Raw genomic sequence first — 22,334 nt, forward strand, 5'->3', positions numbered from 1 at the left:
GCCTGTCAGTAAATAGTGACCCCACTCCACGGGATTCGACCAAACAGCAACCTATTTTTAGTCGAGGCCGGTTTTGAATTTGTTGAAATAATCGCAGGAACATAGAAGAAGCCTCGACTACGCGGAAACCACTTTCGACCATTAGGGAGAGTGACCAAAACCTCCAGGAACCTCCGGGAACCTCACAGAAACCTTGGGTGGAGCGCAAGGCCTCCAGAGGTTTCCTAAGTGGGACAGGGGCTTAAAGGACCTATTCTGGAGTTGTACTGTTCTAAGTTCTATGTTGTCCAGTAACTCTGCCATTCATCATACAGAATCCACAAAAATAACCTCTTTGGCAATTCATCTAATTAAGTTATTGACTTCCTCAGCTGCATTGATGACTCTTCTCTTTATCTACGTTTCCGACCACTTTCACTGAATGAAACAGTGATTTACCAATAATTCTTTCAATTTACTATACTCTAAGTCCTGCTCATTAAGCAGTATGCCTAAACAGAGACCTGGTGACCAGTCTGCGGTACATCACCATAGTCTCTAAGGGTACTAATGGACTTCTGGTCATCCATCACTTTGTCTCCAGCGCACTCCCACTCTGACCTCTGCCCTCATCCTCCTACACTTTTCCAATAAAGTTTTATCACAAGCTCAATAATTTTGATTAGAATGACTAAACATTGATTCAGATAGACATTCTGTTAGACCCACTATTTCATACTAGATGTATCTGTTTTTGCCTTAAAACATTAATTATCTTTCCATTTAATCTCTACTGCCTTCTACCCTATCACACACTTTACTTTTGGTTTCTACCTCTCCTCGAATTTCTCCTTCATTCCCAGCACCCGGCTTTATATCTCCAATTCTTTCCAATTCTGGCAGAAGATTATGGATTTGACACATTAACTCTCTCTCTCTGCACAAACACCACCATTGAGCATTACCAATAATTTCACTTTTTTTTAAAATTTCCAACATCTCACTCTGGTCTTATAATCACATTCTTAATTCATGTTGTCATGTGGATTTTAAATAATTCAATTATCTTTGCTCAGGAGCTTTCTGTGATTCACTAGTGAGCCTTTTACAGACTGCAGAACACCAGAAATGTGTTGGCTGCTCATCCTATTGCCTACAGAGTGTGTAAAAACCTTGCAAGATGTGGACTGCAGATATTGCTTTGTTACTAAAAACACTAAACATTTTTTTAATCATAGTTTATTATTAATCTGCAGCTCAATGCAGGATATGATTAAAAACAGCAGTTATCTTAATTTTTGACACTCCATAGCTTTAGAGTCATAGAGTCTTGGAAATAGGCTCTTCGCCCCAACTTGCCCTCACTGACCAACTTATCTCATCTACACTACCCCCCCCCCCTGCCTGTGTTTGGCTCATCCCGTTAAACCTATCCTATCCGTGTACCTGTCTCCATCCCTTTCCGCAGAGACCGTTCCCTCTGCAAATCCCTGGTTAACTTGTCCCTTCCCACCCAAACTACCCCCTCCCCAGTAACTTTCCCCTGCAACCGCAGGAGATGCAATGCCTGTCCTTATACCTCCTCCCTCGACTCTGTCCAGGGATCCCAACAGTCTTTTCAGGCGAGGCAGAGGTTCACTTGCACCTCCTCCAACCTCATCTACTGTATCAGCTGTTCCAGGTGTGGACTCCTACATATCGGTGAGACCAAGTGCAGACTCGGCGATCGTTTCGCTGAACACCTCTTTCTAAACCTACCTGAATTCCCAGTTGCTAAACACTTTAACTTCCCCTCCCACACAGACCTTTCTGTCCTGGGCCTCCTCCATTGGCAGAGAGAGGCCCAGCAAAAATTGGAGGAACAGCACCTCATATTTGTCTTGGGCAGCTTATGAGGATTGGGTGGTATGAATATTGACTTTGCTAACTTCATGTAACACCTGCTTTCCCACTCTCTCCATCCTTCCCCTTTCCCAGTTCTCTGACCGTCCCTGATTACATTTTATTTATGTTTGCTTTGTTGTTGTCTTCTCCTAGCTAACAATTATCTATTCTACATTTTCCTTGGTCTCCACCCACTTTGGTGCCTTGTTCTCACACCTTGCACTTCCTTATCTCTGTATCTCCCCATCCCCCTCCCATAACTCTCAGTCTAAAGAAGGGTCTCGACCTGAAACATTACCCATTCCATCTCTCCAGTGATGCTGCCTGTCCTGCTGAGCTACTCCAGCATTTTGTGTCTACCTGTCTAAATGTTGTTTAAATGTTGCAATAGTACTTGCCTCAACTACCTCCTCCAGCAGCTCGTTCCATATACCCATCACCCTTTGTGTAAAGAAGTTACCCTTCAAGCTCCTATTAAATCTATCCCCCCTCATCTTAAACCTATGTCATTTGGTTCTTAATTCCCCTACTCTGGGCAAGAGACTGCTTGTTGCTTCCTGCAATTAACTGGTGAAACATATTGATGTAATACCTGTTGTATGTGATCTGAAAGGAAGAAATGATTAAGCCATTAAGGCATGTATATTAACCTGGCTCATTCACATTTATGATGCCACTGTGTTATGTGGTATTGAAGTAGGAAGAGGGCAATCCACTTCAATGACTGGTTTAGCGCTGTTACATTAATAATGACCTGAAGCTATTTCCTTTCTGCACCTTATGTACATGCAGAGTGCAATAGCTGATAGCTTTTTCATCCTCATTTGGCTTTCAGTAGTGGTATACCTTGTTGATGCAAGTTTTCACCACCAGCCATCCCAGGGAGTATAAGGCACTAAATCAATCTGAAGAACAGCTCTCACCCCAGCAGCTATGAAATCATGGCTTCAGACTAGTGCATATATTACAAATCCTACACCTTCCTCCACACTGCACTATATTAATATCTGACATCACTGCCACAAAGCAAATGGATGCATTGTAGATGGAACTGAGATAAGTACCTTAAAGTAGCCAGTCTTTGCAAAAACCTGGTATTTCCCTTGAGTTGTCAGTAATGAGCAATAACTAGAGCCTCGCTGAAAAGGGAATAAAAAAGAAAATGAAATAGCATAAGTTGATGAAGACATAGGACCTCATAACATTTTAGATCATTTCCAAAATAACATCCATGTTTCAACTTGACTTTTAAAGCTCATGTTTTAAGATGCGATTGTACTTTGCAACAGAGAATGTAGGGAAGAAATATGGGTACCTGGTAATCAATTTGATGGAGAAACCTGGCAGCCAAGACAGAAATTTCATTCAAGAGCTGGTGCTTTACATTTACAGTGGCTTGCAAAAGTATTCATACCCCTTGAACTTTTCCACATTTTGTCACGTTACAACCACAAACGTAAATGTATTTTATTGGGATTTTATGTGATAGACCAACACAAAGTGGCGCATAATTGTGAAGTGGAAGGAAAACGATACATGGTTTTCAAATTTTTTTACAAATAAAAAACTGAAAAGTGTGGCGTGCAAAAGTATTCAGCCCCCTTAACTCTGATACCCCTAAATAAAATCCAGTGCGACCAATTGCCTTCAGAAGTCACCTAATTAGTAAATAGAGTCCACTTGTGTGTAATCTAATCTCAGTATAAATACAGCTGTTCTGTGAAGGCCTCAGAGGTTTGCTAGAGAACATTAGTGAACAAACAGCATCATGAAGCTCAAGGAACACACCAGACAGGTCAGGGATAAAGTTGTGGAGAAGTTTAAAGCAGGGTTAGGTTATAAAAAAATATCCCAAACTTTGAACATCTCACGGAGCACTGTTCAATCCATCAGCCGAAAATGGAAAGAGTATGGCACAACTGCAAACCTACCAAGTCATGGCCGTCCACCTAAACTGACAGGCCGGGCAAGGAGAGCATTGATCAGAGAAGCAGCCAAGAGGCCCATGGTAACTCTGGAGGAGCTGCAGAGATCCACAGCTCAGGTGGGAGAATCTGTCCACAGGACAACTATTAGTCGTGCACTCCACAAATCGGGCCTTTATGGAAGAGTGGCAAGAAGAAAGCCATTGTTTAAAAAAAGCTATAAGAAGTCCCGTTTGCAGTTTGCCACAAGCCATGTGGGGGACACAGCAAACATGTGGAGGAAGGTGCTCTGGTCAGATGAGATTAAATGAGAACTTACCAGTTTGATCATTATTTTATGAGGAGTAACGTTGAGGGAATACGTGAAGAACCCCACCAGGACGCATGCGTGTCATTCTTCAAAACAGCGGTGTGAAATCACTGATAACTGTAATGACTAAACATAGTAAGATTAGAGAAGAGATACCAATTGAGTATATGATCAAGGGTGGGAGCGGAGGGCACGTATTCCCTCAACGTACTCCTCATAAAATAACGATCAAACTTCAAACTGGTAAGTTCTCATTTAATCTTACTATTTTACTTCAGAGTCACGTGGGTGACTTCGTGAAGATTTTAAAGCTCTGTGATTTCATGCCATGGAAACGAGTCCATGCATCACATCTGCCTTGATTATGGGGAGAATAGAGTTAACATCATTAGACATCAATACTATATTGAAACCCAACGATAAATATATTAACACCAATTATTGCCCCTATTTATGGGGTAAATTATATTACAGAACTTAAATTTGTTTCTGCAAATGTTCCAGGTTCAATGACTGGTTTGTTATAAAGTCGTTGGAAAGTTTCCTCCGTTGACCATCCTGCTGTCTTGAGGATTTGGTCTATAGAAACGTCCTACTTCATAGCTGCCGATGTAGCTGCAGCCCTGGTGGAGTGAGATTTAAAAATGCTAGTGTCTACTCCAGCCTTTATTAGGACCTTTTTTAGCCATCTAGAGATGGTCTGGACTGTCACTGTTTTGAGTAGCTGTTTGTAGCTGATTAAAGTGACATTTCTTTCCCTCTGATGATCTTAGTATACTCCATATATAATAGTAAGTGTGTTACAATACAGAGACGATCATCTGTCCGGTAGGCCCTGAATTCTGTTTTTAGGCCTGCTGACCCCTGTCTGTTCTGTTTGACTATTTCATTGATGTGAAAAGTTAAATTTCTAGATGAAATAATCATGTTGTCCAGCCTTAGTTTCTGTAGTGACTGGACCCTTTATGCCGTGACCAAGGCCATCAGCATGACTGTTTTCATAGTCAGTTTCTGTAGGGACGGAGCTGTAACTGGAGACCAGTTTCTTAACATGGTCAGTACAATGCTCTCATCCCATATTTGGGAGTACCTGGTTCTTGGGGGATTAACATTAAAATGCCCCTCATGAATTTGGTTACCAGGGTGTGTCCCAACAGAATGCCGCTCTGTTCCTTGCCACAGGTATGTTGACAGAGCATTTCTGGCGCAGTTGATGGCACTATGACTGAGCCTCTCATCGTAATGGAGGCTTGCCAGGAATTGCAGAACAGACGGGATGTTCATAGATCTGTGGGTGATGTTTATTGTTGTGACAGTACTTCCCATTTCTTGATGACACCAAGTACTGTTTTTTTTTGGTGGACTGTCTGTGGGCCGCTGAAATAATATCTACTGTTCGGTCCGTCAGTCCCAGGTGTAGTAGAGGTGCTTTCAACTCTATAAATTAATAGGTTTATATAATTATGACATGGGTAACTACCCCTTGTTGCGGGAAGAACCAGTAAATTAGGTCTATGATGGATGGTGATGCATGGTTCTAAAACCATGTCGTGAATCACCAGGACCCATGGTTGAGTAGGCCAATCGGGTACTATCAAAATACCAGACGCGGAGTCTACTGTATATTCCTAAATACCCGACTGATGAGGCAGAAGGAGGGAATGCATAAATAAATAATCCCCCAATGCAGCGAAAATGCATCTATACCACTGCCCCAGGTTCTGGTTCCCATGAACATAATTCGATAACTGGCGAGAGCATGGATGCGAATAGGTCGATATCTGGTGTTCCATACCATGCTGTAATTTCAGCAATACATTTTTTATCCAACATCCATTCAGTGTTTTCATAGAATTAGTGTGACCTGTTGTCTGCCACTAATTCAGTTTACCTGGTAAGTTGGTAGCTGATATCCAAAATCTCTCTGGATACACTATTGCCAAATTGTGTTGGCCAGATTGTCACATGATGTCGATTTGTTTCCACCTATATGGGTGATATATGCTACCACGGTGGTGTTGTCAACTTGTAGTCTAACATGCTGGTGATTTAACCCAGAACAATATGACTTAAAGCCATGGAATGCACTCAACATTCCCAGGTAGTTTATGCCCAGTGTTTGTAATAATGATGCCTCCTGTGCATTCCATCTCCCCCACAGCTGGAGATGGAATTGGTAGCATCCCATCCAAGTGCACTGGCATCAGTATGTAGTTCCATAGACGGGTAGCTGATAATGTTTGGATCGGAACAATGCCTAATGTTATCTTTCCACCATTTTAGTTCCATTGTGGCCTCTGTTGGTAGCTTCATTGGTCTGTCAGAATGACCCCCATAATTTTTGAGTGCACGAATGTTTGCCCTCTGTAATTTTTGATAATGTAAAGGTCCGATTTGTGTGGCTGGAAACGCAGCCACTATAATGCCAATTATTCTTGCTACCAGTCTGATGGATGGTTTTGTTTTGCTGCAAGCCTCCATTAAGGCTGTAACCTTTTCTTTCGGCAAAGTCACTGACATGTGAACTGTGTTAAGGGTGTACCGCAGATGATCCATTGTGTTAAATAACATATGTGGTCACCTCTAATGGGTACTGTATAGTAAGCATCTTTTAATACGATGCTTGCCATGTAGTAACCTAGGAATCAATTGCTTAGCAGTAACAAAGGCTCCCATCTAGTAATGAATATGTAGTATGAAAGTATTCAAATTAGTCAAATCTATGATGATGTGGCAACCACCATCTAGTTTATGATAAAGATTTTGGACACGAATTCCTGTAATTCGTGTTGGATATCCTCCATTACTCCTTTTTTATATGGGCACTATAGTTCAGCATGCGCTTTTGATTTTTTCTTTGCCTGTAAGCATGAACATTCGGTTTGGTACATGCTGAACTGGAGGATTATGTTTTGTATAAATTCTATGGTATAACCCTATACTTCTGAAAATATAAGTGTCGGTAGTTAATTTATTCCATGCATCCAGATAGAATTGTAATCTCCCACCAACCTCGTAAGGAACCAGACCCACCTACCTCCATGGTTACTATTGGTAGGTTTGTTACTTTTTCGGCATCCTCCGTGGACGTTGAGGTGCCGGTGTCTGGATCTGTAGTTGGGTCGGTGTTGAGGGTTAGCGCATTCCCCAGGAAGTAGTTTTTAGACGTTGCTTTAATGAGCCCCAGGGCTTTACCCTCTTTGTCAAGTTCTTTTACCTGTTTTGATAAGTTGCCTCCAAATAGTAATATTGGTGGTTTGGAGGTTCCAGGTTTGCATAGGCCTGCAAATTAGGGTCTAAAGCCGGTTGGATGGCACTTCTTCTAATGCTGTTTACTCGTATTGGTAGTTGCAAAATAAAGCCAGTGCATCCTGGTGATCTTGTGTCGTGTCTTTCTTGTTTATTGTGCGGGCGAAACCCGTAATTCCCGCTGTTAGGACTTTCAGAACTTTCTGTTGTTTCAAGTCCCTGGCCCTGCCATGTTTTCAAATACACTGGTTGACACTGGGAACATTCAGTGTTTTGCAGTTCCCTGATGGTAAGTGTCTTCCAATAAGTTTTCTTGCACCCCATGTGCACTAGGGGTATGTTCTGCACCCCTGTTCAGGTGCAGCCCAGAATTGACCCCCTATACTCCCCTCTGATGAGGGAGAACACTGTGCAGCCCTACAAGAGGTACTGCTGTAGGACGTACTAGCTGCCCCCTGTGACTAGTCTCCATCTCCCGGAGCCTGCCACTTACCTGCTCCAACAGCCGCTCCAGCTGGCTCCAATGCTCTCGGACACTGGCCACTCGCTGCTGCTTCAGTTCCTGCAGCCGCTCCAACCGGCTCCAATGCTCATGGTCACTGGCCGTCGTGGCTGCTCCTGAAGCCACTCCTGCTCCAGTTCCTGCAGCCGCTCCACCCGGCTCCAATGCTCACGGGCACTGGCCGTCGCGGCTGCTCCTGAAGCCGCTGCTCCTGAAGCCACTCCTGCTCCAGTTCCTGCAGCCGCTCCACCCGGCTCCAATGCTCACGGGCACTGGCCGTCGCGGCTGCTCCTGAAGCCGCTCCTGCTCCAGCTCCTGCACTCAGCCCAGGATTGACCCTCCGTGCTCCCCTCTGATGAGGGGGAAACACTGTGCAGCCCCACAAGAGGTACTGCTGTGGGGCTTACTAACTGCCCACTGTGGCTAGCCTCCATCTCCCGGAGCCTGCCACTTTGGAGTATTTCCTCCAGCAGCCACTCCAACTGGCTCTTATGCTCTCGGGCATAGGCTGTTGGCTGCTGCTGCTGGCTGCCCACAACTCCGCGGTTCCTCCCCCGCCAGCTTTCCCGCAGCCTTCGTGGATCTGGTCCATGTCTCCACCTGTAAGGTAAGTGGAAGGAACGCAGAGTCTCCTTACCTGCTGTTCCCGGCTTTCAATTTTGCCGTTAAGGGGAACGTCGTTCCCCCTGCTGTGACTCGTTGCAATGCGTGTAGCGATATGACACGCATGCGTCCTGGCGGGGTTCTTCACGTAGTCACTCGCGTGACTCCGAAGTAAACTTGAAGTTTTTGGCCTAAATGCAAAATGCTATGTGTGGCGGAAAACTAACACTGCACATCACCCTGAACACACCATCCCCACTGTGAAACATGGTGGTGGCAGCATCATGCTGTGGGGATGCTTTTCTTCAGCAGGGACAGGGAAGCTGGTCAGAGTTGATGGGAAGATGGATGGAGCCAAATATAGGGCAATCTTGGAAGAAAACCTGTTAGAGTCTGCAAAAGACTTGAGACTGGGGCGGAGGTTCACCTTCCAGCAGGACAACGACCCTAAACATACAGCCAGAGCTACAATGGAATGGTTTAGATCAAAGCATATTCATGTGTTAGAATGGCCCAGTCAAAGTCCAGACCTAAATCCAATTGAGAATCTCTGGCAAGACTTGAAGATTGCTGTTCACAGACGCTCTCCATCCAATCTGACTGAGCTTGAGCTATTTTGCAAAGAAGAATGGGCAAACATTTCAGTCTCTAGATGTGCAAAGCTGGTAGAGACATACCCCAAAAGACTTGCAGCTGTAATTGCAGCGAAAGGTGGTTCTACAAAGTATTGACTCAGGGGGGCTGAATACTTTTGCACGCCACACTTTTCAGTTTTTTATTTGTAAAAAAATTTGAAAACCATGTATCATTTTCCTTCCACTTCACAATTATGCACCACTTTGTGTTGGTCTATCACATAAAATCCCAATAAAATACATTTACGTTTGTGGTTGTAACGTGACAAAATGTGGAAAAGTTCAAGGGGCATGAAAACTTTTGCAAGCCACTGTACATTCAAATTAGCCTTTAGTTTGGTTTGATTAACTATCTTTCAGCAATAGCACCCAATTTGATGGAATTACATCTTCTGCCCCGTCAACCTTGGGTGTGCCTGTACCAATGGTCACTGTGGCAGAAGTAAGATTGCCCTTCCTGAGTAGCATGCCTTAATGACTACTATCCAATGGCTTTGACATCCACCATCATGAAGTGCTATGAGAAGCTGGACATCCTTGATCCACAGCACTTTGCCTACTCTTGCAACAGGTCCACAGCAGATGGCATCAGTTATGGATTTAGCTTACTCCATCACGCAGACTAGCCTCCCCATCATCGACTGTCTACACTTCACGCTGCCTTGGGAAAGCAACTAACCTAAGATCTTTTTCACTGCAATCATTCTGGCTTCTCTCCTTTCCTGTCAGGCGAAAGATACAAAAGCTTTAAAATATGTACCGCCAGATTTGGGAACAGTTTCTTCCCCATTGCTAGCAGACTACTGAAGGGTCCACCAGCTAATCTTCCAACTTGCATCATTGTAATCTTGGATTTTTTCTCTGTACCTGTAACACTAAGATGATTTAACACCATATTCCGCACTCTGGTATCTTTCTCTTTGCACTACCTACTGTACTTGCGTATGTATGGCTTGATCGTACTCGTGTCTAGTATGACTGAACAGAAGCTCTTCACTGTATCTCAGTACATGTGACAAGAATAAACACGTAACAGTTCCAGTTCCTGGCACAGATCTTGCTGCCCAGGAGAATCTACCAAATGGACGTAATGGGAAACAAAATATTCCTCCATAGGAAGGGAAGAGAGATTTAATGAGGAAAGAAACACAAGTGTCATTGCTACTGCAGTGAAATCTGGGCAATATCAATGGTTCAATGTACCAGGTACACTGACATACACTTTTGCATACAGCTCAGCCCTGCACCTCTTCCCAAATATGTATAACACTGTGTTCCTGGAACTATAGCAAAGAGTATCAAACATAATGGGCCAGCTCTTCCATTGCACAGAGATCACTGGATGTCTCTTCTCCATCTTGCATGGTCCAGTGTGTAATTTCCCACTGGAAGCCATGGTGTGGTCTAAACCATTGTAGTGCCTCCCTTAGTGTAAGAAACCGGCTGTGTTCATTGAAAGGTTTTGACAGCCGGAGAAACTCTGCCTACAGGTTCACCAGCTATCATGTTTATTTTTTCAAAAGGCTTTCAGAGAGATTCACAAGAACAGCGCTCTTGAATGCTAATAAATTGGGTAAAATTAATTAGCTGATGATAGGCTGTTGAAGAACTTTTACAGAAACTGTGAAGTTTTAGACAAACAAGCCCAATTTGGAAAATCAGCAGCCAGTCATCATCTAATACTTATCATTTTTGCTTGCCAGATATTTGTACACCAGAAGGTTTTACCTCATCAAAGCCCTTCATGAACTTTGTGGGCCTATCCCTGTGCTGTACTGTTCTATGTTCTATGAATGATTACTTCTGTGAAGAATTCCCCCAACCTTTCAGTTTGAAGACAATTGCAAAGTTGTAGTTTATTTACATGACTAAAACTTCTCATTCTTTGGCAATAGTGAATGTTGGGTTTGTACTTTATCCCCAAGCTGTTCTCCATGAGTAAAACAAAATATTAACACTATGAATCTTCTCATGCACACAACTACATGAGGACGGAATGGTGGCGCAGCGATAGAGTTGCTGCCTTACAGCACTAGAGACCCCGCTTCAATCCCGATTACGTGTGCTGTTTGTACGGCATTTTTATGTTCTCCCTGTGAAAGCATAGGTTTTCTCTGAGATAGACAATAGGTGCAGGAGTAGGCCAGGCCCTTCGAGTCAGCACCATTCAATATGATCATGGCTGATCATTCCCAATCAGTACCCCGTTCCTGCCTTCTCCCCATATCCCCCGACTCCGCTATCTTTAAGAGCCCTAACTAGCTCTCTCTTGAAAGTATCCAGAGAACCGGCCTCCACTGCCTTCTGGGGCAGAGAATTCCACAGATTCACAACCCTCTGTGAGAAAAAGTGTTTCCTCGTCTCCGTTCTAAATGGCTTATCCCTTATTCTTAAACTGTGGTCCCTGGTTCTGGGCTCCCCCAACATCGGGAACATGTTTCCTGCCTCTAGCGTATCCAAACCCTTAACAATCTTATGTTTCAATAAAAATCCCTCTCATCCTTCTAAATTCCAGACTGTACAAGCCCAGCTGATTCATTCTCTCAGCATATGACAGTCCCGCCATCCTGGGAATTAACCTTGTAAACCTACTCTGCACTCCCTCAATAGCACGAATGTCCTTCCTCAAAATACGGGACCAAAATTGCACACAATACTGCAGGTGTGCTCTCACTAGGGCCCTGTACAACTGCAGAAGGACCTCTTTGCTCCTTTACTCGACTCCTCTTGTTATTAAGGCCACCAATCCATTCGCTTTCTTCACTGCCTGCTGTACCTGCATGTTTACTTTCACAGACTGATGAACAAGGACCACCAGATCCCGTTGTACCTCGCCTTTTCCCAACTTGACGACATTTAGATAGTAATGGCTTCAAGATCTTCGGTTTCCTCCCACACACCAAAGAAGTACATGTTTGTTGGTTAATTGCCTGGGTATTAATGGAAATGTTGATTTAATTTGGGGGTAAGTTGATATAATTTGGGGGTAAGGTTGAATTAATTTGGGGGTAAGCCATGTCAGTTGAGAGAGGCCCCGTGGTTTGCTCATCCTGCAACATGTGGGAGATCAGATATATGGTCAGTGTCCCTGGTGACTACGTGTGCAGGAAGTGTGTCCAGCTGCAGCTGCTGGCAGACCGCATTGAACGGTTAGAGCTGCGGTTGGATTCAGACACGATGCTGAGAAACATCCAGGGCAAAAATGAAAAAGGGCCACTTTTCAACATAATTGTATAAGGAGTAGGAGTGTTGTAAAAACAAGCCTGAAGGCTTTTTCTCAATGCAAGGAGCATTCGTAATAAGGTGGATAAGTTGAATGTGCAGATATTTATTAATGAATGTGATATAGTTGGGATCATGCAGACATGGCTCCAGGGTGACCAAGGCTGGGAGCTGAACATGCATGGATATTCAATATTCAGGAGGGATAGACAGAAAGGAAAAGGAGGTGGGGTAGCGTTGCTGGTTAGAGAGGAGATTAACGCAATAGAAAGGAAGGACATTAGCTTGGAGGATATGGAATCGATATGGGTAGAGCTGCGAAACACTAAGGGGCAGAAAACGCTAGTGAGAGTTGTGTACAGGCCACCTAACAGTAGTAGTGGAGTTGGGGGTGGCATCAAATAGGAAATTAGAAATGCGTGCATTAAAGGTAAAACAGTTTTAATGGGTCACTTCAATCTACATATAGATTGGGTGAATCAAATTGGCAGAGGTGCTGTGGAAGAGGATTTCTTGGAATGTATGCGGGATAGTTTTCTAAACCAACATGTAGAGCAACCAACGAGAGAGCAGGCTATTCTAGACTGGGTATTGAGTAATGAGGAAAGGTTAGTTAGCAGTCTTGTTGTGCGTGGCCCCTTGGGCAAGAGTGACCATAATATGTTTGAGTTCTTCATTAGGATGGAGAGTGATGTAATTAATTCAGAAACAAAGATTCTGAACTTAAAGAAATGTAACTTTGAGGGTATGAGTCGTGAATTGGCCAAGATAGACTGACAATTGATTATTAAACGGTTGACGGTAATTATGCAATGGAAGGCATTTAAAGTCCAGCAGAGGAAGACAAAGACAATTAGGAACGGGAAAATAGATTATGAAAAAAAACTGGCAGGGAACATAAAAACTGACTGCAAAAGCTTTTATAGAGGATGTAACTAGTAGAGTGGATAAGGGAGAACCAGTGGATGTGTTATATCTGGACTTTCAGAAGGCTTTCGACAAGGTCCCACATAAGAGATTAGTATACAAACTTAAAGCACACGGTATTGGGTGTTCAGTATTGATGTGGATAGAGAACTGGCTGGCAGACAGGAAGCAAAGAGTAGGAGTAAACGGGTCCTTTTCACAATGGCAGGTAGTGACTAGTGGGATACCACAAGGCTCAGTGCTGGGACCCCAGCTATTTACAATATATATTAATGATTTGGACGAGGGAATTGAATGCAACATCTCCAAGTTTGCGGATGACACAAAGCTGGGGGTCAGTGTTAGCTGTGAGGAGGATCCTAGGGGTCTGCAAGATGACTTGGATAGGTTGGGTGAGTGGGCAAATGCATGGCAGATGCAGTATAATGTGGATAAATGTGAGGTTATCCACTTTGGTGGCAAGAACAGTAAGGAAGATTATTATCTGAATGGTGGCCGATTAGGAAAAGGGGAGATGCAACGAGACCTGGGTGTCATGGTACACCAGTCATTGAAAGTAGGCATGCAGGTGCAGCAGGCAGTGAAGAAAGCGAATGATATGTTTTTCGTGGCAAAAGGATTTGAGTATAGGAGCAGGGAGGTTCTACTGCAGTTGTACAAGGCCTTGGTGAGACCACACCTGGAGTATTGCATACAGTTTTGGTCTCCTAATCTGAGGAAAGACATTCTTGCCATAGAGGGAGTACAGAGAAGGTTCACCAGACTGATTCCTGGGATGGCAGGACTTTCATATGAAGAAAGACTGGATAGACTCGGCTTGTACCCGCTAGAATTTCGAAGATTGAGGGGGGATCTTATAGAAAATTACAAAATACTTAAGTGATTGGACAGGCTAGATGCAAGAATATTGTTCCCGATGTTGGCGAAGTCCAGGACAAGGGGTCACAGTTTAAGGATAAGGGACCAAGGTCTTCTAGGACCAAGATGATAATTTTTTTTTTCACACAGAGAGTGGCGAATCTGTGGAATTCTCTGCTGCAGAAAGTAGTTGAGGCCAGTTCATTGGCTATATTTAAGACGGAGTTAGATGTGGCCCTTGTGGCTAGATGGATCAGGGGGTATCAGGATACTGAGTTGGATGATCAGCCATGATCATATTGAATGGCGGTGCAAGCTCGAAAGGCCGAATGGCGTACTCCTGCATTTATTTTCTATGTTTCTATGTCTATGTTTCTAAATTGTCCCTAGTGCGTGTAGGATAGTGTTAATGTACAGGGATCGCTGGTCGATGTGGGCTCGGTGGGCTGAATGGTCTGTTTCCGCACTGTATCAAACTAAACAAAATTTACACTTTATCCCATTCCTGAGTAAATCAAAACATAACCAGTTCATGGTGACTTTGGATTTCTTTGGTCCTACTTCTTATATTATTCCTTTGGTATCATATTGGTATCGTAGATAGAAAAGATGGTTATCAGAAATTACAGCAGGATCTTGATCAGTTGGGCAAATGGGATGAGGAATGGAGCTTATGCAGATAAGTGCGAGATGTCGCATTTTGGTAAGTCAAACCAGAGCAGGACAAGCCAAGCAAGTCATCCAGTGAATGACACGGCTCTGCGGAGTGTTGTAGCGCAGTTCCTTGAAAGTGGTGTCACAAGTGGATAGAGTGGTCAAGAAGGCTTTCGGTACATTGGCCTTCATCAGTCAGGGTATTGAATATAGAAGTTGGGATGTTATATTGCAGTTGTACAATATGATGGAGGCACCATATTTGATTTGATTTGATTTAATTTATTGTCGTTGTCTTCAATGAAGAGACAACAAAATTATTTTTCCCTTACAGTCATACAAAAAAATAAATAAAGTATTTGGAGTATTGTGTTCAGTTTTAGTGCCCCTGCGATAGGGAGGATGCTATTAAGCTGGAAAGAATGTGGCGAAGATTTACAAGGTTGTTGCCAGGACCTAAGGGACTGGGCTATGGGGAGATCTTGAGCAGGCTAGGACTATATTCCTTAGAGCATAGGATGATGAGGAGTGATCTTATAATTGGCAAATATGATTATGAGGGGACACATAGGGTGAATACCCAGAGGTTTTTTTACATGGATAAGAAGGATTTAGTGGTATTTGGGTCTAACGCGGACAAGTGAGACTGGTCAGCATGGGCATCTTGGTCAGCATGGGCACATTGAGCTGAAAGGCCTTTTACCCTGCTGGTTGACTCTATCACTCCAACATAGCAGAACCAATAATAAACATCCTTTATTGAAAGCAAGCATTTCAAATTGAACTGCGCTGTCATGAACATCAATATATCTTGGTCAGTGTGTGAAATAGTCAATTCTTAAATAAATGTTTACGCTTGTATGCACTACACTATTCCCACTTTAAAGACAATATTCACCCAAACCATCAGATTTTTTGCATATGAAACCATGCAATTAATTATTTGCAAGGCTATACATATGTAGTTGTAAATGTAACCATTTAGTTAGTTCTGTTCTTTCAACTGCAAAACCCTTTACTGCTAGCAGCACTTTCCTTAAGTATTTTCTTCAGGTTTAAGTGATTCTTCATACATATATCTCTTAGTCAATCAATTCTTCATACGTATCTCATACAGACTTGGTCTGGAGTTACGTTTTATAATTGCTGCATTAACAGCTATCTTCATATTTGGTGCACATTACATTACTTGGATCTCCACCCACTTAATAGCACCCTCATGGGGTAAACAGTTTGCTCAAATCATAACACAATGTCTAATCACTCTGATAAAAACAATGGTACAAAACTACAATGTCATTGTCATACCACGACATATCATGAACTCAATACCAATCTCTACTTTGCTTGCCATTTAACACCCCATCTTGCTCACTTCTCATCTGACTTTGCACCCTGACTTTCCTTTCCACCTTCCTTTTCCATTTACCTCTTTCTCTTTTCAGCCTTTGCTCTATCCATCCACTGCTTTTCCTTGAACATCCATGATTTTTAGGCTTAAACTTGCACTCATCAGCTTATGAATGAAACTTCCAGACCCATTTCATTTGTTGCCACTTTCATGCCAGAGGTGGATTCCATCGAATATTCTCTGTACAGTTCTCCGTAATAGAAAATAGGTGTAGGAGTAGGCCATTTGGCCCTTCGTGCCATGTATGATAGGTCATCAGGACAGTCACACACTCTGGAAACAAAGCCTTTAGCCCAATTTGTCCATGCTGACCAAGAAGCCCCACCTTTTACAGTAAATGTGCAATGTTCCAATGTATCTGCATTTGGTCTATACCCGTGTGAACCTTTCCTCTCCATGTATCTCTCCAAAAATGGTGCATTCAGATATTGGTGTTTGGGCACGTCAGGGTAATTTGACCTCTGCTAGTACACTCTGGGTAACTGGTATAATCTCCTACAGGCACTCAACAATGACAATAAATCGAATGATTATAACAAGGTCTGAGAGAATCTGCCAAGAAACAGATACCAAAACTCATGAATAGGCTCCATTGCTTCTGTTGATGATGTTGCAACTACTTGAAGCTAATTTTCAATCTAATTAAGTCATAGAGCATGGAAACAAGCCCTTTGGCCCAACTTGTCCATGCCAAACAAAATGCCCCATTTATGCTAGTCCCACCTGCCCGTGTTTGGCTCGTATACCTTTAAACCTTTCCTATTCATGTACCTGTCCAAATGTTTTTTTTAATGTTATGATACCTGCCTCAACTACCTCCCCTGGCAGCTCATTCCATATACCCAACACTTGCAAAAAACTTGCCTCTTGGGTTCCTATTAAACCTCTCCCCTCTCACATTAAACCTATGTTTTATTTCGGGTAAAAGATTCTGTACATTTTGTTCCCTTCATAAATGTATCCACGTCCATTATATCACCCTCAGCTTCCTGTGCACCAAGGAATAAAGTCCTAGCCTGCCCAACCACTGTCTTTTGCTCTGGCAACATCTCATCCTGGCAATATCTACATAAATGTTTTCTTTCCAGCTGAATGATATAAATTAAGAAACAAGATTGTATTTCAACTCGGTGAAATCAATATGAATGTGTATTTTTGGTTTATTGGGCACTGTAACGAACGTTTCCATTTCCATAACTTCTCTTTTAGAATGCCATCTTTGTTTTCCAAATCGCAAAGTTTTCTATTACATCATGGTGCCACAATGACACCAAACAAAAGTACAAGTCCGAGTCCGCATTGATTGCTTGTGGGCATTTTCTGTCTTTGCTATTTGAAATAGGCAAACAGTTCTGTCAAAATGGAATTTTATACAATTACAGTAAATGTGCAATGTTTCCAAAGTAGCAGGAAAAACTCAATAGATCCACTGATATCTGGTGAGACAGAAACAGGTTGATGTTGATGGACTTCCATTGAAACCTCTAATCGTCAGCCTGAAGCATTCACGCCATCAGTCTGCAGATGTTGCATAGCCTGATGATTATTTGGACCACGTTTTAAAATTTATCTTTTAAGCATCTATAACATTTTGTGTTGCATTAATGTTTCTCAGCTTTTCTTTAAATTTTATTTAAATTCCCGATGGGCAAACAAATCTGAATCGTAGCTATGTTTTTAAAGCAGAACTTGTACAAGTTTTAATAAATAATAATTTTGCCAACAATATTGTTCGCAGTTGGAGTTCTAAATTATTTGCTCAAAGAGAAATGTAATACAACAAGAGGAGGGTAGAGTCCAGGCAAGCTCCAGTGAAAGGAGGTGCTATAAATAAGGGACTAGACAGGAGATTCTGTTAGTGTAATGAAGACTCCAGAGTAGGGTGTTGCATCCCGGGTGTCAGGGTCAAGGACATCTTTGAGTGATAGCAGAACATTTTCAAGAGAGAGGGTGAGCAGCCAGAGGTCATTGTACATATTAATACCAATGACATAGGCAGAAAAAATTATGAGATCATGCAAAGTGTTTATAAAGAGTTAGGCTGAATGTTAAAATGCAGGACCTTGAGGGTTGCAATCTTCGAATGACTCCTGCTGCCACACGTGAGTGAGGGTAGAAATAGGTGGATGGGGCAGAGAATGTTTCCATTAGTGGGAGAGTCGAGAACCAGAGATCATAGCCTCAAAATTAAAAGACGTTATTTTAGGAAGGAAATTATGAGAAATTTATTTTGTCAGAGTGGTGAATCTCTGGAATTCTTTGCCACAAAAGGTTGCAGAGGCCAAGTCAATAGATATTTTTAAGGCAGAGATAGATAGGCTCTTCATTAGTACAGGTGTCAGAGGTTGTGGGGTGAAGACAGGAGAATGGGGTTAGGAGGGAGAGATAGATGATTGGATGGTGGAGTAGACTTAAATCACCGGGTGGCACCAGCAATAGCTGCCAGTCCTTTCCTTCTTTGTGTTTTAATTGTATGTGTTAAACATATGTTTATAGTTGCATAGGTTTTGTGTTCTTTCGCTTGTTTTATGTGGGGGGTGGGAGGAGGGATTGAGGGAAACTTTTTCCAATTTCTTACCTCGATGGAGATGTGATTTTTTTCCGTATCGTACCTCCATCTGCACTGCGGCATAACATCAAGGAGTTGGTGACCTTTGCTGGAGACCGATTTTGAGAGCTCCACCACAGTCGCCTGCAGACTTACCATCACGGAGCTCGCAATCTCTTTTCCAGGGGTCAACCTTGAACCACCAACATTGGGTGCTTGCGGACTTAACGTCACGGAGCCCGCAGTCTCTGGTTAGAGACTGACTCCGGGAACTCCAAGCCGCGGGAGTTTTGACCCCAACGACACAGGAGTTTCAATCACCCCAATGTGGGAGTTTCGATCGCCCCTACACAGGGGCTTCAACCGCTGGTTGGGGGGGCTTTGATCAACTGACTGCCCCGACCAAGGGAGAATAAAGAGGAAGAAGATTGGACTTTTTTGCTTTTCATCACAGTGAGGAATGTGGGGAATGGTGGATATTTATGCTAGCTTTTATGTAGTTATGTGTCTTCCGGTTTGCACGGTCATTCTATTTGCGCCAAAATGAAATGCGATAGTGCCACAATTTTTCGCCAGCTTACTCACTGTTCTCCTGAGCTGCGATTGCAACAAGTTTCGTTCTGATTGGTGGTCGAATGTAAATGTTAGCAAGGTTTGACATTTTTTTTTAAATTGTGCATGCGCAGATCGATTTCCTCTCCTGCTGTTCAACGCCGCGTGGATTGGACTTTTCTCCTGTCACTCCACGGACGGTCCGCCCTTTCCTGCGCCATTACTGGAGCTGAGGGAGGCTCTGGATGGCCGGCAGACGTCTCCAGCCGGACACAATTTTCTGAGGGAGATTGTGTCAGAGACCCGACCCGAAGCAGCCCAGCGTTGGAGAGCCAGACCAGCCCGGAGACCCAGCCCAGCCCGGCCCAGCCCGGCCCAGCCCAGCCCAGCCCAGCCCAGCGTTGCCCGACCCAGCCCAGCCCAGCCCAGCCCGGCCCGGAGTCGGAGATGTTGCCAAACGGAAAGCGGAGATTCTGATCCCGGCGGAAGAGAATGACCAGCGCCCGCTGTGAGTCCCCATCGCAACGTCAGCTCCAGCCCCTTCCCCTCTGGCCCCCCTCGCTGGCTTCGGCCCACGTCCCCGTGATACCACCCTCTCCCCCACCCCCCCCCCCCCCCCCCCCCCCCCCCCCCCCCCCCCCCCCCCCCCCCCCCCCCTCCCCCCCCCCCCCCCCCCCCTCCCCCCCCCGCCCCCCCCCCCCCCCCCCCTCCCCCCCCCCCCCCCCCCCCCCCCCCCCCCCCCCCCTCCTCCCTCCCCCCCCCCCCCCTCCCCCCCTCCCCCCTCCCCCACTCCCCCCACGCAGCCCCCTCCCCCACGCAGCCCCCTCCCCTACGCAGCCCCCTTCCCCCATGCACACCCGCACCCCCCCCTCCCCCACCACACAACCCCCTCCCCTACACACCCATCCCCCCCCATACCACACTCTCCACCCTCCTACACCACCCCCCCCTCCACACACACCCCCACTCCCCTCCCCACCCCACACCCCTTCCTTCCCTCCTGCACATGAAGCATAGGGGGAGGGAGTGCTGGGGGATGAGGGGAAATGTGCCGCACCTGCGCAGTTAGGGGCTATGGGTGAGTGGTGGAATATTGCGTTGGGGGAATGGGTTGCATTGGGTGAAACGGTGAGTGGTGGAATATGGGGGTTGGGTAGCATTGGGGGTCCAGGTCTCCCGTGTGACTGGATCCCACTTAGTCTAGTTCCTTATAACCTTATGACCTAAGAATGGCTGAATGGTGCAGGCAAGAGGGATTCCGTTTCTTTAACCCTTGGCATCTCTGCTGGAGCAGAGGTGACCTGTGCAAGAAGAACTGTTGCATCTGAACTGAAGGGGTCCAATATATCCTGAGGAAATTTTGTTAGAGCTACTTATAATTGTTCAAACTAGTCCCGCAGATTGGGTGAGACCTAAAATGCTTGCGTATGAGATGTCACAGTCTTCTTAATTTCCGTGGGAAAATAATATCAAACAATTGGAGTATTGTACCTGTTACAATCTTATTCAAAAAAAAAAAAAAAAGCTTTTAATTGCAGGTCAGTCAGGCTAAACATGGAAACAGGCCCTTCCACCCAACCCATCCATGTTATCCACGATGCCTTTCTAAGCTAATTCTATTTGCCTGCATTTAGGTCATATCCCTCTAAGTGGCCAGGAATTAAAAAAAACCCCATCTGGGAAAAGGAAACATTAATCCAAATGTAATTAAATGTTGGTTAACAAATGAAAGCCAATGAGCTTTTTAAAGAACAAATTGTGTTCAACTAACTTGATTACGTTCACTTTGTGAAGTACTAGAGGAAAATTAATGAAACAAAGTCAAGATTCAAGAGAGTTTATTGTCATGTGTCCCAGATAGGACAATGAAATTCTTGCTTTGCTTCAAATGCAGTATTATATATTCTTTTTGAGTGTGAGCGTGTTAATGTGAGTGATTGTTTTTCATGCTGGTGAGAAGTGTGCATTAGTGCTCTTCAGGAGACAGTTTCGCAATTTAGGGTGGCATGGCAACAACAATTATCAGACCATTTATCGCCCCATCAATTTGTTCCCAATGTGAGTAAGATAATGGAAAGTTGTCGAAGGTAGTATAAAGCGGTACATGGTCCCCCAAAATACTCACTTCTCTGTGCTCATTTGGGGTTTTGCAGGTGCATGGTTCCTCGGAGGTGAAGTTGCTGTTAGATAGGTGGTCAAAAAGGCATTTGGCACATTGGCCTTCTTCAGTCAGAGTATTGTATAGAAGTTGGGAGGTCATGTTGCAATTGTATAAGACTTTGGTGGGCCGCATTTAGAGTATTGTGTTCAACTCTGGCCATCATGTTATAGGAAAGATGTGGGTGCGGAGAGGATAGAAACATAGAAACATTTGCGGAAGTTATGCGGAGAAAGCAGGAGAATGGGGTTAGGAGGAAGAGATAGATCAGCCATGATTGAATGGCGGAGTAGACTTGATGGGCAAATGGCCTAATTCTACTCCTATCACTTATGACCTTGACCAAATTGTCCACACTCCAGGATTAGAGTTTGGAATTGGCCAAGTTGAATGTTCAGACTCAGGGCATTGAAAAACATGGAGTGTCATTGATCTATTAGTGCTGCACAATAAAACAGATGTTCAGCTTGTTCCGAATGAATGGGCAACTGATGGACTGTGAAGCCAAGAGATAAAGTGGTTGGGAGTGGAAATAACAGGTGGTGGTGAAATTGGACAAACAAGTACGTATTTATAACAAATGAATTCATAGCCTTATAATTAGTTGCAAAGAACTAATGGGAGTCACCTGGAGAGCTTGTGAAGTAATGTATTAATAGGTCTTACAAGGTTTCCCTCCCCAGAAGCTGTCTGAGCCACCAAGTTCTTCCTTTTATAAGGTATGAGCATCAATAACTCTGGAGACTAACCATCACAACAAAGAGGAAAGAAAGGTCTGAAGAAGGGTCTCGACCCGAAACGTCACCTATTCCTTCTCTCCAGAGATGCTGCCTGTCCCGCTGAATTACTCCAGCATTTTGTGTCTCCCATCACAATGAACAGGTAATTTGCATGTGTCGGATAAAGAGATGAGAAAC

At 44.1% G+C, this 22,334-nt stretch overlaps 1 protein-coding gene across 2 annotated transcripts in view; it reads right to left on the bottom strand.

The window, feature by feature from the left end:
• npr2 (natriuretic peptide receptor 2) overlaps positions 1 to 22,334 on the bottom strand; it is a 162,058-nt gene that overhangs the window by 68,927 nt on the left and 70,797 nt on the right. For both annotated transcript variants that reach the window (XM_055633193.1, XM_055633183.1), the window contains one exon: positions 2,928 to 3,002. In XM_055633193.1, coding sequence (XP_055489168.1) covers positions 2,928 to 3,002 — 75 coding nt within the window. The remainder of the gene's footprint in view (positions 1 to 2,927; positions 3,003 to 22,334) is intronic.

The sequence above is a fragment of the Leucoraja erinacea genome, chromosome 1 (genome assembly GCF_028641065.1).
Source record: "Leucoraja erinacea ecotype New England chromosome 1, Leri_hhj_1, whole genome shotgun sequence".
Classification (NCBI taxonomy): Eukaryota; Metazoa; Chordata; class Chondrichthyes; order Rajiformes; family Rajidae; genus Leucoraja; species Leucoraja erinaceus.